Source organism: Puma concolor, chromosome D3 (genome assembly GCF_028749965.1).
Source record: "Puma concolor isolate L17-30 chromosome D3, mPumCon1.1.hap2, whole genome shotgun sequence".
Taxonomy (NCBI): domain Eukaryota; kingdom Metazoa; phylum Chordata; class Mammalia; order Carnivora; family Felidae; genus Puma; species Puma concolor.
This window is the reverse complement of record NC_141678.1, coordinates 6837541-6853697: the sequence shown is the minus strand read 5'-3', so window position 1 is coordinate 6853697 and position 16157 is coordinate 6837541. Positions and strand designations below refer to the sequence as shown.

At 62.9% G+C, this 16157-nt stretch overlaps 1 protein-coding gene across 14 annotated transcripts in view; it reads right to left on the bottom strand.

Annotated features, from left to right (window-relative positions):
* Positions 1-461: 461 nt before the first annotated feature.
* PITPNM2 (phosphatidylinositol transfer protein membrane associated 2) overlaps positions 462-16157 on the bottom strand; it is a 145822-nt gene continuing 130126 nt past the window's right edge. For 6 of the 14 annotated variants that reach the window (XM_086681526.1, XM_086681532.1, XM_086681530.1 and 3 more), the window contains 18 exons: positions 15951-16021; positions 12910-13157; positions 12323-12512; positions 12079-12198; positions 11257-11474; positions 10626-10804; positions 9361-9531; positions 8656-8805; positions 7435-7599; positions 6596-6757; positions 5631-5779; positions 5201-5317; positions 4770-4886; positions 4520-4668; positions 4277-4426; positions 3730-3913; positions 3516-3644; positions 462-3424 (listed from right to left, as the gene is read on the bottom strand). In XM_086681526.1, the coding sequence (XP_086537652.1) occupies positions 3101-3424; positions 3516-3644; positions 3730-3913; positions 4277-4426; positions 4520-4668; positions 4770-4886; positions 5201-5317; positions 5631-5779; positions 6596-6757; positions 7435-7599; positions 8656-8805; positions 9361-9531; positions 10626-10804; positions 11257-11474; positions 12079-12198; positions 12323-12512; positions 12910-13157; positions 15951-16021 (2993 nt within the window). In that variant the 3' untranslated portion in view covers positions 462-3100. Of the gene's footprint in view, positions 3425-3515; positions 3645-3729; positions 3914-4276; positions 4427-4519; positions 4669-4769; positions 4887-5200; positions 5318-5630; positions 5780-6595; positions 6758-7434; positions 7600-8655; positions 8806-9360; positions 9532-10625; positions 10805-11256; positions 11475-12078; positions 12199-12322; positions 12513-12909; positions 13158-15501; positions 15675-15950; positions 16022-16157 lie in introns of those variants that run through there. The other 8 variants (XM_086681534.1, XM_086681537.1, XM_086681533.1 and 5 more) reach the window with 5 other exon arrangements.

Below are 16157 nucleotides of genomic sequence, written 5' to 3'. Positions count from 1 at the left end.
AGACCCTGACCCTGACCCTCAGCTGAATCCCAAACCCAGAGACGTGGCTTTTAAACCCCATCCCCTCAGATTTGGAGGGAGGCTGCTTCCTGCACTGTTTATTCTGCAGATGACAACCGCGCAGAGTCCTGGTGCTGGGGCCGGGCCGCCGGGGTGGGAATCCTGGCCCACGTTACTAGCTGTGACCTCTGTAGAGCAGAGAGGCTTTCAGCATCCACCTGGCTGGGCTGCTGTGAGGATGAACCGAGTTCATGCCCAGGAAGGGGCTGGGAGGAGGCCCGGTGCAGGGGAAGGCTGGCATAAGCGTACTGGTGTTACAGTCAGCATAGCAGGCACTGTTGATTGGGAAGGACATCCTCTCCCCACCACAGCTTTAGCTCTGGGACAGGCCGTGCCCCCACCCCAGATCCCCTCCCCACCCTGTGCTCTGTGGTTGCTGGTGCAGTAAAGAGACCCAGAAGGAAGCCTTCCTGCTTCTTTAATTGGTGTAACAGACAACGACACTGTATACAGAGCACACTCAGGCCCAAAGGTGCAGGGAAAGCAAGGGCGGATGGGGCGAGTCAGGACACGGCTCACACATGGCCCAGACAGAGAGACAGGAGGGGCCGAGACGAGAAAACTAACGAGGTGGGGTGGGGGGGCGTGGGGAGTGGGGTGGTGGAGGGGCAGCTCATAAAGAGCTGGGAAAGTTGGGGGTGGGGTCTCTGCTGAATCCGTCTTTAGAAATCAAAGAGAAGGCAGGCGGTTGGATCTGGGGTGGTGGGCGGAGGCTCAGTGTGGGGTTGGGAGTGGGACTAAGGCTTCTACTCTAACAGGCCTGGGGTGGGGGTGGCAGTCAGCAAGGCCTGCCTCACCCTTTGGTTGCGACTGGTCAGGCCTGAGCCCTGCAGCTCAGCACCCAACACTGTAAACATTTTTGGTATTTTTAAAGGACTCTGCCCTCCCTCTCTTAGTTTCTGAAAAACTGGTGCTTCCTTAAGAGGAGAATGTGCCAAAAGGAATCTTAAGGGAGGCAGGAAGCAGACCTGGATACAGAAGAGAGATGTCAACGGGGAGGGGGGGGCTGCCCATCTCACCATCTATGGCTAAGGGCCACTGGGAGAGGCCCAGGGGACTATTGCTGTTGTCCTTGGCATGGCTGGCGGCTGGGCAGGCAGGCGGGGAGTGCGGAGCCTGGGGGAGCTGCCCCCTGGGAGAGGCCGAGCCCACTGCCCACATGGCCTCCCCGGGCCAGGAGGCCTCCCAGCCTGTATTGCAGGGGGGCCCAAGGCTCTTCCAGGTGCTTCTCCAGATGGCTGGTCACCGAGGCAGTAGGCAAGATGGGGTGAGGTGGGACCGACAGAGAAGGAGGCACTGGCCACAGGGGCCCCTCGCTGGGGCTGTGATTGTCGGGCCAAGCGATTTCCCGCCGGGGAGCAGAGTGGGGGTCAGATATTGCACTTTCATTGCAACACTTACATTAAAACTTGGTCCATAAAATAATCGTTGCTTTATACAGAACGCCTGAAACAAAAACAAAAAGCTACATCTTAAATATGAACAAACCCTGAAGGTCCTATTCCTCCAGAAATTTTTCTCTGCGCAAAATAAATAGCTTTCACTCTGTATAGACCCACTTTTGCAGAACATTTACACAACCCTTTGGCTGTACATATCTACACACTGGAAAATGTGAACATCAATCTGCGTGCCTCCCCATCCCAGCCTATGAGGCCCTGAGGCCGTATCCAGGTTGGCAGCAGCTTCTCAGAGTGGGAGCCTGGCCAGGCAGGCTCCCCCGCCTTGTAGAAGAAGGTAGAGGAGCAGTCGAAGGGCCGCCCAGAGCCGAGCGCCATAGCTGAGATCGTGGTCGGTTCTGGGGAGGGAGGGCTGATGCTCAGACCCAGCGTGCAGGACATCGTGGTCCTTGACAGGTGGGGAATGAAGTCGTGGCTGCCCGCCCTTAAGCTAACGAAGCAAATTGTGGCTTCTTAGATTCGGCATCAAAACGGAATTGGCATTAAAAAAACTTAAGTGTGTGCCCATTCACCCCAGAGTAGAAATTCAGTGGAATTAATGGGGGTCAGGTGAGGCAGGGACCCCACACCTCACTGCGTGGGCAGGGGGCAGGGCCCCGGGACCCAGAACCAGGCTGGACTCCATCACAGTGCTGGGTGTTTTCATGTGGAGGGGCTGCGCTTGGTACTGAAAGAGTTAAGAAAAGGAAGCAGCCAAGGATTGCTCATTTAAAAAAACCTCATAGAAATCAGATTGGATAAGTAGAAAGGTGTAGAAACGCAGGAGAGCCGAGGCACGTGGCCTTGACTGATGGCAGGCGAGGAGTGGAAGAGGAGGCCGGGCCTGGCCAGGCCCAGGAGCCCGAGGCGTGGCTTCTCGGGAGCCGGCTCTGGGCCTCACCAGCCTCACTGCCAGACTGGGTTCCAGGTGGGGCAGGTGGACAGATGGGTAGGGATCCAGGGCTGCCACAGCGTTGGCGGGCCAGGCGGAGCTGCAGAAATTAAGATATGGCCTTTCTCTTCCTGCTTGCACAAGGATTTGCCACCCTGGAGCCTTCTGTGTGGCAATAGGTCCCAGATGAGCAAACGTTGGGTTTTCATGCATGTCCACGAGTCTGTAGCCACAGGAGACGGTAATGGATCTCCACTCTCAAAAATCAGTGCAAGACCAGTGAGGTTGAACAGTTGAGTAACTAGAGTTAACAAGAAGCAGGCTGTCCCCCATCGGAGTTGCTACCAAGTGGGAGGGGACCTGGGGGTCAGGGTGAGCTAGTGGATGGGAGGTGGCAGGCGGGGCCTGGGCCCAGGATGCTGGGAGGTCAATGCAGGGCAAGTGTCTGGGAGTGCCTTTCGGGCCAGTCCACGTGGGGAGTCCTGGTCCCTCTGTCATCCTGGGACAGGTTTTCCTGCAAGCTGGAACCCCTCAGACCCTAGGACATGAGGCAGGGCTGGGAGGGCTGTGTGGCACGGCCTATGTCCTCCGCCAGGCCCTGGGACAAGCTTGTCTCCAGCCGACATTGTGTGCCCAGGCCAGGCCTCCTGGCGGGGCTGGCCGCCCTGGCCTAGCACCACGGAGACCACAAGGCCTCGCTAACGGTGTCCTACTTGGGGCCCGCGGCTGCCCCTGGCTCAAGCCGGCCGGCCATGGTGCGGCCCCAACAGCCGGCCGCTACGCTCATGCTGCGTTGTCCCCGCTGCTCGACGTCCGCCTGGTTCTGTGTCCGCTCCTGCCGGTGGCCGGGCCCGCTGGGCTGGGCCGAGATGGTGCGGAGCAGGTGGTTCCGGGAGCGCAGGAAGTCACCCTGGCCTGGCAGGCCAAAGCTGCCTTTTCGCAGTGCCATGCGGGTGGCCGCATTGCGGGCTGGCCGCGCCCGGTGGTTGTACTTGAGCTGGGCGAGGTGCGCCGCGTAGCCGTCCGTGATGAACTGCAGAGGAGGGCGGTGAGGAAGACGGCCGTCACGGGGTGGGCTGTCGGGGCCGCCCGCCCCCGCTGCCCACCACGACTTGCCCACCCACCTGGCACTGCTGCTGCAGCTTCTTGGTGGGCCGGCCGACGATGTAGATCTGCATGGGGGACAGGCTGATGGAGCTGTAGACCGCCACGTCCTTGGTGGAGCCGTAGGCCGCGTGCACGCGCAGGTGCAGCTGTGGGCGAGACGTGTGGGCGTGGCCCGGCTCTCCCACCCAGCCCCGCCCCGCCCCCGCCCCGTCCCTGTGGCCTGGGACCTACCTCGGAGATGAGCAGCTTCAGGAAGTTGGCCTTGTGCCTCAGCGGGTCGTGCACCAGGCCGTCACAGAAGGACACCACGCCGTGGGGGAAGTTGTGCTGGGCCAGCCACGCCACCACCCGCTGCTTCTGCATGTCAGGCCGGCCAGTCACGTAGATGATGAGGTAGCCCAGGTCCTGCCAGTGCCTGGCGACGAGGGGCAGGACTGGGTGTCCCACGGCCGCCAGGTCTTCCCTCCCGGGCCACCCTGCCTCCTTGCCCAGCCGCAGGACACTGCATCTCTGGGCTCAGCAGAAATAGTAACAGCCACGAGGACGGTCACACAGGTCACACGGTCTGACGCCCTCTGTGGCAAGTACAACCGGTCTTGTCGGGAGCCCCACTTCTCAGGTGAGGAACTGAGACATCAACATTAAGAGGCCACCCGGCGAGCTGCTGGTGGTGCTGACTCCATGAGCCCGTGCTCTGGTGCCCAGAGCCCTCCCCAACTTGGCCTCCAGGAGCTTCCTGCCCCTGAGCCCACCCACCGTGCCCTTGGGCGTCACTCACCGCACCACGTCCACGGCCCCGGCCCGCACTTTTGGGTCGCTGCCCATGATGGACACGCTGGCAGCAAAGGAGCCATCGATACTGAAGACCACGAACTCCGTGCCCTTGGGCAGCACGGTGATGTAGCTGTCGGCAAACGTGTGGTCTCCCCTGGGAGGGGGAGCTCATCAGAACCCACCAGACCCTCTTCTTCCTGCCCCAGAGGTGGCCGGCCTGGCCTGCTCGCCCCCCAGAGGCACGTACCTGACCACCATCTTGATGGGGTAGACACCCACACCCAGGCGGTGGGTCTCTGGGATGGTGTAGGAGACCCGCCCGCTGCTGTTGGTCACCAGCGTGTCTAGGTACAGCCACTCGCCCGAGGGCGGCTGCATCATGATGTGCACATCCACCTGGGGGCCGGGCAGGCTGGTCACGAAGGGGCTGGGCCCCTGGCCTCCCCAGCCAGAGGGAGGCAAGGGTAGGGGCTCCCGCAACCTCGCCACGTCCTTACCTTCTCCCCAGTCAGGGTGACCATGTCCAGGGGCCCATACATGAACCGGCCCGTCAGAACCTGCGGGCCGTCCTCGTTGGCGACTGCGTCATTGATCCGGTGGTTGGCGGTCACGTTCTGGGGACGGGAGGAGCGAGGCTGGGTCAGGGTAGGGGATGGAGGGGTGGCTGGGATCTCCTGGGCCTGGTGGGTGGGCACGGGCTTAAAGCAAGATGGCCCAGGTTCAAGTCCAGCTCAGCCACCTGCCCTACACGGCCTTGGCACATCCCTGTCTATAAATGGGGCAACAGCTCCAACCTCACGGACTGAGGATTAAGTAACACAGCACGCTCCTCTGCGACTTGGTTTCCTCATCTGTGATATGGTGTCTTCTTTCGAGGATTTAACAGGACAACAGCCTCGGGGCCTGGACCCCCCAGAGGCCTCCTCACCCGCAGCTTCACGTGGGTCCTCTTGCGCTGCCACTTCTCTCTCGGCTTGGAGGGGGTGAACACGGAAACCTCTTTGCCGTCCAGCTCCAAGATGCTGGAATTGTCATGCCTCATGACCTGGGAGGGAAGAAGGAGGCCATGGGGCAGACTCAGGAACCAGAAACGCAGGAGCCTGTGAGGGGCCGGGGGGGCACTATTCAACCCACTACAGTCTGCCTCCTGGTCCTCCCCAGATTCACATGTCCCATGAATGTGCAGTAACAGCCACCCCATCCCCGTGTCTGCGAGGGTTCCTCCATCCTGCTTGCTCTGGGGTCTGATGGGAGCACACCCCCCCCCCCCCATCTGTGAAATGGGGCCATGTCAGCGGTGGCGTCATCTGGTCCTCCTGGCAAGGCCCTAGTGCTCCTAGCGGTGGGCCCCAGGATACCTGTCTCAGCAGGAAGGAGACTACATCCGTTGACTCCCAGTAGCTGGCGTGGAAGAGGTGGGGCAGGGCCACGGTGGGGAAGGCTGTCAGTGCGTCAGGGCAGTACAGGGCATAGTCGATCCGCTTCTGGCCCCACCACTTGGCTGCAACTGCCAGGAGGGATCCTTGACCGGGCTGGACCTCAGGAGGTTCCCAGGCCCCGCAGGCTTGGCTCAGCCCGAAGACTAGACCCTCCTCTGACCAGGGAAAGGGGTGCAGCCACAGCGAACCTCCTCCCCCCTGGCTGGGTGACAGAGAGGAGCAGGGAAGGTGCAGGACTCCAGGACGGTGCACAAGCAGCCAGAAGGCCCTGGGTGCGGGGGTGGGGGAGGAGCGTGTGGAGTTAGGGGGCTGGGGACAATCCCAGTCTGGAGATAGGTCTATCCCTGGCCCTGTCGCTGATCCTGTTGACCCCCTGCCCTGGGCCCTGCTGCTGTCCTCTCCAGGCTCTCCTGCCCCTCCCCCCAACATGTGCCCTGCAGGCCTCAGGCTGGTGACAGGCTTTGCAGAGGTGAACCCCGAGGCAAGTCCTGCCGTGAGCAGCAGGCTGAGCTTCACGGCCTGGGTGTGAGTCCTGGCCCCCATTCGGGGCTGGGAAACCCCCTAGCTCCAGAAAAGGGTTATCAGATGCCTTTCTGCTAGGTTCACACAGACGCTTGGTAAGTGGTGCCTGATGGGGGTCAGGGCTCTTGTGAGTTCTGCCTGTGGCCTGCCACATGGGACAGGCAGGCAGTCCCTTGGCCATCACCCCCCCAGTCAACCCCTCTACGTCCTCCCCAGACCTGAGTGCTCCCAGCCCAAGCCTCTAGCTCTCAGGTTAGGCCACAGAGTGTAGGACCTGGCGGTGAGATGTGCTTGGAAATGGTGAGTGACCCCAGTTAGAGGAGGCGAGCGTGTGTGGGCAGAGGCCATGTGACGCCCGGTACCTTCTCTGATGTCCAAGTCGGGGAGGTGGGGGGCCCACTCCAGGCTGGGGCTCCCCTGCTGGGCCTGTGGGTGGGGGCCCAGGGTAGAGGGGGGTGGGGGGGGCAGGGCGAGCAGAGACAGGCGCCTGACGCTGGGGGTATGGCTGAGCGACCCTGGGGCCTCTGAGAAGCAAGAACAACGAGGAAGGGGTCAGCCATGCCGGGCCCACCAGGAAGGACACTGGGAAGAGTGCCAGACTCCCTCCTCACAGAAGGACGCCCACGCCAGCCTCAGCTCAGGTGCCCCTGAGCAGGCAGGCAGGCAGGCAGTCAGTCACATAGTCGAGGAGGACAGAGTGGGCGGCTGGCCCTGGCGAGCTGAGAGGGGGTGACCTGGGCTCCACTTCCAGCTGCTGAGAAGCTTCTGAGATGGGCAGGAGCAGCAAAGGAGCGGCCGCAGCGAGATCTCGCCTCTCCAGCTCCCCTCAGCTGCCCCTCTGGTTATCTGGTTCTGTTTGCTTGTCCAGAAACAGCCCACAGCTTCCTCCTCCGGGAGCACCGGGCCCTCTGGGGTTAGGACCCCTCTTCCCGGACCCGTCGCCTCCCAGCTGCCTGGATGGTACCGCCCATCTCGTGCCGCCTGGACTTGGCCCCGCTGGGCTGCCCCGGCCATCCCCCCTCCCTCGAGTCCGCTACGGACATTTGGGATTGTTGTAGGCGTTTAGCGGCATCCCTGGCGACTGCCCGCCAGGCACTGCCCGCTATCTCGGGGTGGGGCCGGGGGCGGGAAGGGTGCAGACCCCTGCTATGACAGAGGGGAGGGCCCAGGGAGCGCAGGCCCTGGGTGCTGCTGCACTCACTCTGGGCAATGCTGGATGCTGTGTAGCTCTCGGCCATGCCCGACACCTGGCTGGCAATGCTGATCTCACTGGCTCGGCGGAAGCCTCGGGTGGCGGGGGCTGTGCCGGGCGAGGAGGGGGCTGCGTGCTCTTGAAAGACTGTGCTGTGGGTCTGGAGTGCGTCCGCTGTGGGTGGACAGGGGCCAGAGAGGCCAGTGGGTAAGACAGGCACTCCTCCTCCAGCTCAGCACCCCCACCCCCACCCCCGGCTCCCTGAGCAGTGGGAGGCAGGGCCCGGTGTGCCCTGGGCTGGGCGGGCAAGGCCGACCCCTCCCACTGCAGACGAACGGTGGCATCTGAGCACAACTGGCAGTGAGGGCAGGCCCAAGCATGCCGGGGCCTGACTGCTCGGGGCTGACAGGGCAGGGTACGGAGCCGGGGCAGGGACGGACAGACGGACCGACACAGACACAACAGGTAGGGAGGCAAGGCGGCCAGGCTCAAGCCCCCCCTGGCCACGCTTCTTACCCAATACACAGCTCCTGATCTCGTCCAGCCCTCCCAGCCTCCCGGGCTCTGCCCGGCCAGGTGTGACCCGCGGCCCCCTGCAGCTGGGTTTGAGGGGCACTTACAACAGGGGCCCGAGTGGTCTCCCAGGGGCACCCAGTGCTGGGCACTGAGGATGAGGCAACACCCCCTGCACGTCTCCCGCATGGGCCACACTGAGCCAGCCCTGCGTGTGTGTCCGGGAACAGAGGCAGGTGCTGAGGGCTCACCTGGGCCCTGGGCTGAGGGCAGGGCAGAGCAGGGAGAGCGGGGCTCAGCTAGAGAACTCACATGCAGATGGGGACTCCCTCAGGGAAGGTAAGGAGTGGGACCCTGAGAATCAAACCCTCCCAGGACCAGAGGTTTCTCCTGGGGAACAGGTGGGATGAGGCTCAAGGTTCCACCCCATCTCCTAGCTGCCCCCACCAGCCTCACAAATGGGAGACAGAGCCCTTGGACTGATGCCCGTGCTAGGTGTCCCTGGGAGAGCCGGTCCCCTCTCTGGGCTCCGAGGCTCCCAGGAGCCTAGGGAGGAGGGGCCGGGACCTGATCCTTAAGACTTGTCCTGTCTGGTCTCTGTGGGATGCCACTAGGGTCCCACAGGCTCCAAGTGGCCAAGGAGGGCATGGGAAAGCCCCTGGGGACCAGCAGTCAGCCAGCGAAGCAGACGCCACCACGAATGGGGGTGTTACACACACTCAGCACAGTCCGGGCTCGGGCGGGGCCCGTCTTGGCAGGTGAGCGCGGGAACGGGGATACTGGTTTCCAGGAAGCCGTCTCCTGGGGGGAGAGGGGCCAGGGGCCCACCCTCTAGGACCAGCTCGGGGTTTCTCTGCACTGTCTCAACTGGAGGCAGACGGGAGAGAACAGACGGGACAACAACAGACACTCTCGTGGGCAGTCCAGACGTGCTCCTCCGACAGACACGTGGGGCTCCTTCAAGACCAGGACGTGACAGGACACACTCGAGGGTGGGGCGGGGGGATGGGGCCTTCTCGGGGAGGGTCGGGAGTGGGCGATGGGCTGCCTTCACACACGTTCCCTGCTCAGACCCACTCTGCAGCCCCTTCCCATCCTGTGCCCCCTCGCCAGCCACCGCCACGATGGGTTCTCGCACGGTCCCTCCAGGTCCCCAGCTCTGTCTTGGGCAACAGGGTGGGAATCTGCGTCCCAGTCTGCCTCCTGGCACCTGGGGTGAGGCCCTGACCTGTGAGGCCACGTCATTCCTCCCTGGCTGGGGTGTGTGGGGCTAATCCCCCCCGCCACCAGGGGGACCCAGCTTCGGAGGAGCTCAGCGCAGGCTGTGACTTCCCACCCGGCAGGGGCCCCAGGAGCGCCCCCCCCCCCCCCCCCCCCCCCCCCCCCCCCCCGCCCAGGGCCCAGGCCCCCCGCGGGTCTCACCCAGCAGCGTGGAGCAGCCGTCCCCCAGCGGGTAGCGCTGGTAGCGGGGGATGCTGAAAGGCGGCAGGGCGTGGAACCTCCGCTCCAGCAGCGGCTCCAGGCGGGAGGCCGACGGGTCCGCGGGGTGGAAGAGGTTATAGACTTGCTGGCAGGCTGGCCGCAGCTGGAAAACTGGGGAGGGCAGGGGTGGGATCACGGAGCCTTAAGGAGGCCAGGGTCCGCAGCACGAGGGGTGGGGGGTCCAGAAGCATCCAAAAGCATGTTTCTTGATTTGGGGTCTGACCGTTTATTAACCAGGTGTTCTTAAACTGAGCGGAGTGGATGCAGCCCTGGCTGTGAGGTGGGGCTGCTACTCCACGAGTAGATGTCTCACTTTAAACACACACACACACACACACACACACACACACACACACACACACACACACACAGTTACAGGTGCTGTATCGTCTTCGAGCTCCCCTCCACCCCCCATTTGACACAAAAATGTTGGCGTTCTTCATTCCAGCACTGCGAGTCCTACCCGACCCTTTAACGGCTGCAGCCCCCTCCATGGACAAACCGTTACAATGGTTCTGGTTTTCCCGATTACAGATAACGCTGCCATAATGTCACTGTTCCTAAGTCTCTGTCCACTTACATATATATAAGCCAGTGCTTACTTGCTCTTGGGCAAGTGTCTACACCCTTCTGAGCCTCGGTTGACCCCTCTGTGACCTGGGGACGTAACACGAGCCCTGCAAGTCTCCACTCCCGTAAGGATGTCAGGGCTCCCTGGCCACACTGGCTGACCCCTGGGGCATACAGTGCAGGGATCCTTGCTCTGATAGGCTGCTCGGCCAGTAAGTCACTCTTCCCTGTCCCTGCAGCCATGAGGAGGGGCTCTGGAGCAGCGTGCTTGCGGCCCTTCTGAAACTGGGAAGCCAGGCACCCAGGAGGATCTCTTCCTTAGGGGAAGATCTTGGGCCCCGGAGACTGGGTCCGTCCCTATCTGATCACGGGGCAGCCCTTTCACTTCTGGACCTCAGCTCCCAGAGGTGCCTTGAAGATTAAACAGCAGGGGCCAGGGGCTGGAGGCTGGAGACTGAGCTGCTAGAGTAGGAGCAAAGGGGAGCAGCGAGCCTATGCTGGGGAGGGCAGAAATGAGGCAGGCTGATGCAGGAACGGGCCTAGGATGTGGCCATGGCCTTGTGACAGGGCTCCACTGAGACCCTCAACCCAGCTCATACACCCCCTGCCCTGCCCTGCCCCTGCAGAGCTCTCACCATCCAGGGCAGGGATGACAGTCTTCCTCAAGGCCAGGACCAGCCCCAGCGGGCACCCGAACAGGAAGAGGTCTGCGATCTCAAAGTCAAACTTCCCCGCAGCCCCTGTGCCGTCCAGCATGGTGGAGCTGCTCGAGTGGCGGGAGCTGGGCTCGTTCCTCAGCACGCTGGCGTGGAGGCTGCAGACGGGGGGTGGGGTGGGGGGGTGGCTCGTGAGGCGGCACCACAGCTCTTCCTGTCTCAGCGTTGGCTTGCCCTCAGTCTCCCAAAGGAAGCCCCCCAGGGGTCATCAGGCCCAAACGAGCCTCGACCCCTGTGTTGTCCTGCAGATGTGGCCACCTCTGGTGACAGCTGGTCCCAACCTCCCTAGGGATGCCACTGCCTTTGGAACAGCTGTCCCTGGTCAGTTTTGCCCCCTGACTGGGCTTCACCCCTGGACAAACTGTCCCCTTGGGCTCAAGATGGCCCTTGCTTGTACAAGACCCCAGAGGCACCCAACACTCACGTTGGCCAGCAGCCTGACCTGGTTGACAGCCTCAAACCTGAGGTGTCCCTCCCTCTTGGAGTCACCCCTCCTCACCAGGCCATGCGCCTCACGGTCTGACCCTTGGGTCCCACCGGCCCCACCCACCTGGACAGGAAGGCCTGGTGCTGCTGGATGGTGTCCAGCTCATAGGTGGACGAGTCACTCCTCTTTCGGGGCAACTGTCTTTTGGGGTCTTCGACACCATTGCTTCGGGGGATATCGATGTTGCTGCGGCTCAGGTGCCGGCTGCTCTCCAGGCCACCGCTGCCACTGCCGCCATGTGCCGCATTGACCAGGGTGCCCGGGGACAGCAGGTCAGTGTCCTGGAACAGCCCCATGCAGGCTCACTGCCCGGTGGCTGCTGGCCTGGGCCCTGCTTCAGTGTCCTCCCTCCTGACTCCGGGCCTATTGGCCACCGCCCTCACGGTGAGCCAGCGTCTCACCCACGCCGGAGAGGAGAAAGCCCTGTCCCCTAGTCGTGCCACTGTCCCCCCAACCCACCGGCCAAGTCCCAACAGCCTTCATCCCTGCCTGAACTGGCTACCAGATCTTCATGATCTCCCACTGATCTCACCGCCTTGCCCGGCCCACCCAGGCCATTTGCTCCTGTGCCCCAGGGATGTCGGATCCTCTCCCCTGCTGGGAAGTTCAGAGGAGCCGCCTGCCACACCTTCCAGGACCAGACCCCAGCTCCGCACGGTGCAGACCTTGCTTTACACCTGCCGGAGCCTCGTGTGCTCTAGGCTTGGTCCTGCTACAGCTGCTCACCTGCCCCGTGCACCCACCCCGCCACCTCTGGGCACCTGTACTGGAAACCTCTGCCCTTCCCTTGCCTTTACCGCAGCCCTGGGGGATGTCTGGGGCTAAAGGGTGACACAGTTTCTATCTCGGGGTTCCCCTGCTCTGGGGGCCATGAGAAGCTGATACCTGCATGCTGGCCACGCTGCCCCGGCGGCTGCTGCTCTGACTCTCAGACACTGGCTGATTGCTGTAGCATAAGGCATCAAAGGCCAGGATGCCCCCGACGCAGTCCCCAATCAGGCAGATCTACAGGGGGAGAGGCCCCAGAGGCCTGAGTGCCCGCCCTGTTTGCTGGGGTGCCGGCCAGGGAGAGCCACCACCTCTTGCCCTGCAGGGTTTCTGTCTTCCCTTCCTTCATCCCACGACTCACCTGCCCGTTGAAGGTCATGCCCTCCTGGGACTTGATGAAGTCCCCGTAGGCAAGGTTGGCCCGCTGAATCACCGTGGCAATCGCCTCCTGGTACTGGGGTGAGGAGGTGGCCAGCAGGGGCAGGGCGGCCAGGGGGATGTGGTCCTGGCTGCTGGACAGACAGCCTTCATCGTGGCTGTAGGGGCTAAGGCTGGGGGAGGGGGCCCGGTCAGAAGAGAGCAGGAAGCCTCAGCTCGGCCCAGTGGGCCCCTCTCCCCGGCCAGGGCAGCAGGGCTGGGGCTGCCTGCCACCTGAGGGCCTCCGCTGTGAGTCGGCAAACCTCACGGGGTCACTTGTGGGCCAGGCCTTGGAAGTTTGAGGCACAGGGCGGGGGAGTAAGGCCCTCTGTCCCAGAGGCGGGTCAGCGTCTTCCACGTCACAGACAGGGCAAGTGCTAGTCTCCTCTGTAAGCTCAGCCATCTGTACGGGTTTTGCCACCTCCAGACGGAAGGGGCTGGATGCCGAGTCTGGACATCTAGACGGGGGTCCTGACACTAGGGGAGAAGCCTGACCCTCAGGGCCAGGTGGTCTGGGGCCTATGCACTCACTTGGAGACGAGGGCAAAGGCATCAGAGCAGATGGGCGGGCAGGGCACCAGGCGGATGGCGAGGTGGCCCAGGGCGCTGGGGTAGTGCACACGCATGACGGTGTCGAACACGGTGGCGATGGTGTTGGCGTCGCCCTGCTTGGAGCTGGGGTCCCCGGCACCCGTGTCCAGGATGGTGCCTCCATGCAGCAGCAGGAGCAGCACGTGGATCTTGGAGGCTGGCGCAGCCAGGGGTGGGCTGACCTCGTCCTGTGCAGGTCGGGGGGGGGGGGGCGGCGGGGAGAGGGGGGCGTGGCATCAACTCCCTGCGGACTCAACCCCTTGCCGGGTCCTTGTCACCCCAGGAGGAGGCCCATCTGGCCCACTGTTCCCTCCGAGAACCCCGATTTCAGTTCCTGAGCTACAGGGCCTGGTGTTAGCCACCTCGACCCCTTCCCTGGGGGAGGCGGCGATGGCCCCTTTCTTCCTCCCCAAGAGTGGCCCTGCTCCCATCAGCCAGTCTGAACAAAAGCACAGACTCCGCTTCCTGTCAGGGGGCCCAGGCAGCAGTTTCTGGCCTTGGCGAGGAGGCACAGGCGCATCCCATGGGGGGGCCTCTGGAGCCCGCCTGCCCTCCGTGTGTCTGTGCCCGGGAGGGCGGTGATCCTGGGCACTTGGCCTGCAGCTCTGAGCCCTCCCCCATCTACACAGGGCCTCTCCTCCGTCCCCTGTGCTGTCATTCTCAGACTCTCTCCAAACATCTTAGAGCAGGGAGGGGATGCAGATGTGTCTGTCTGAACCCACCTAATTTGGGAGGGGTAACGATCCCACGTCTGGCTGGCCAGGCCTGCACGTGAGGTCAAAGTGAGACCTGAGACTGGTACACATCTGCATGGGGTATGGAACGATTCCATTTAGAGAGGAGGTGGTGGTGGCGGCCCAGAGAGGTCAAGAGACACGTCTAATGTCACGGAGCACATCATAAGCTGGACTGGAATCCAAAGCTTCTGCCCCCGGTTCAGTGTTTTCCCTCCAATCCAGGCTGTGGCCCCATCCCCAGGGACCTTTCCCCACCTTAACTTCTGACGTGCGACTGGAGGAGCCAGGGCCAGGGCCTAAGAGAGGCCACTGGGAGTACTTGCCATGCCCTTAGTATGCCTAGGTGTGTGGGGGACAAGGAGGAGGAACTGAAGAGAGAGGCCTATCCCTAAGGAACCTTGGAGACAGACCGAGGGCCTAAAGCCACCTGGAAGGCCCATATGGGGACAGCTGGCCCTGAAGTGGGCCACCGCGTGGTGTGTCGGGGGGCAGAGTAGGGCCCAAGTGCCAACACAGAGCCCAGGCGAGGCATGGGCAATACAGGCAGTGGACCCAGGAGCTGGCAAGGCTGCCAGAAAATGGCAGGGTATGGGCTGGCCCAGGAGCCATTGAGCAGCAGATGACCTTGAGTGAAGGAGGAAGGCAGGCCGGTGGGTGGTATGCGGTCTGGAGCCACAGCAACACTGGGCTGCCTCATCTCCAAGAGGAGGCTGGGCATCGGCCGGCGGTGGGCCCCGGGGCCTGGGCAGGAACACCCGCCCAGCAGAGTTTCAGAGCGATTCCTGTCCCCACGTGAGGATTGCTCACAAGTGGCCCACCTGGCAGGAGTGAATTCACAGCCAGGGCAAGGCGGGGCCACCAGCTGCCCAGACCAGCAGCCCCGAGGGCTTAACAACACTGCCCGGTGAGTGGCTCAAGGAAGGAATGTCTTGCGGGCAACCTCACCACCACCCAGTCAGGGAGGGGGAGTCCAATGGCCCTGAGAAACCCAGGCCGGGCGGGGGTGGGCAGTGAGAGGCCTAGAGAATGCCTCCTGTGCCTGTCTTCTGGGATCCGGGCACCGGGGGCTGGGACTGTTCGGGGCCAATTGGAGATACAGCTCTCCTCCCATTCATGTCTAATACTGGGGCACACCCCACCCCCACCAAGACTCGAACCCAGTAGGAACAGAGTCCACGAGAGGGAGAGTGTGGAGGCAGGCCTGGGAGCCGTGGGGCCAGCTCTGGAGAGCCAGGGGGTCCCCATCAGTGTCTCCATAAAGCCGTACCCCCTCCACAAGGCTGGGAGTGGGGAGTGGAGGCTCTGGTTTGGGGGCCATTGGAAGCAGAGGGATCTGACTTTGGATGGCCATGCCCCAGAATCGGTGCTGGGTTCCAACAAGCACACTGCATCCTGTGGCAGATCTAGAGCCCAAGGTCCCTTCTGCCCCTCCCGAGGGGCCGTCAGAGCTGTGCGTGCCCTAGGTGGGGAGGAGACTCTGCTTTATTTGCCATTAACCCCCAATTGGGAATCAACTCCCCTTGTCCCAGTTTGCCTTCTAGAAAAGCCCACTTTCACCTCAGACCTCAAAGCAGAAAAGCCCAAGTTGGGGAGGGCAGTGTGGACGCTGCTCCTCTTCCCCCCCCCCCCCCCCCCGCACCCGGTCCAAACTCCCCAAGCGTCCCGAGTTCCCGGCTCTGTCTCTACCTTGGGCATCGTGGCTCCCGCGCCCCATGCAAACAGCTCTGACCGCCCACAGCTGGAAGAGGAGAAGGGGCCTGAGCTTCGTGCGAAGAACCCCCAAAGCGGACACAGGCACTCTACCAAGACAGCTTTATTGGACACTGGGAGCCCCACGTGCCCCCAGCAGGGCAGCGGCCACCAACCACATCACTTCTGCCTAGACAGCTTTTGCTTCCTTCCCTTCCATCTCATGTTCTTCAGCAAATGCAGAAAAGCTGGGCTCAAGGTGGGGATCTTATGTTTGGTCTGGAATTTACAAATTTCTCATTCCACTTTCCACAGGTGGAGCTGGGTCAAGGCCTTCCTTGGGGGCTGTCTGAAGGCCCTGTTGGTTCTCAGGGACGGCAGGGGAGGGAGGAAAGGAGGCCCCAGGCCTCTCTCTGATGGCCACCTCTCTCCACTGGCCACCTACGCCAGTGTGGATGGGAAGCTACGGGTGCCAAGTTCTCACAGGACAGGTCCTACAAGCTCACCCCCCCCTCCCCCTGCAGCCCTGGGGGCCCTCTGCCACCCGGCACCCACCTCGATGATGTTCAGCTGCTCCACACTGGAGGCCACCCTGAACTCGGGGGCACTCTGGCGGTACAGACCGTCTGCAACACAGAAGCAGTGGGTGCTGTGAGCGGAGGGGCAGCCGGGCAGCCCCAGGCCCACAGGACAGAGGCCGTGACCCTGACAAGCGGGGCCTTGGGTGTTCCCAACCCCCCCACCCCTCCATGCCCAGCACTG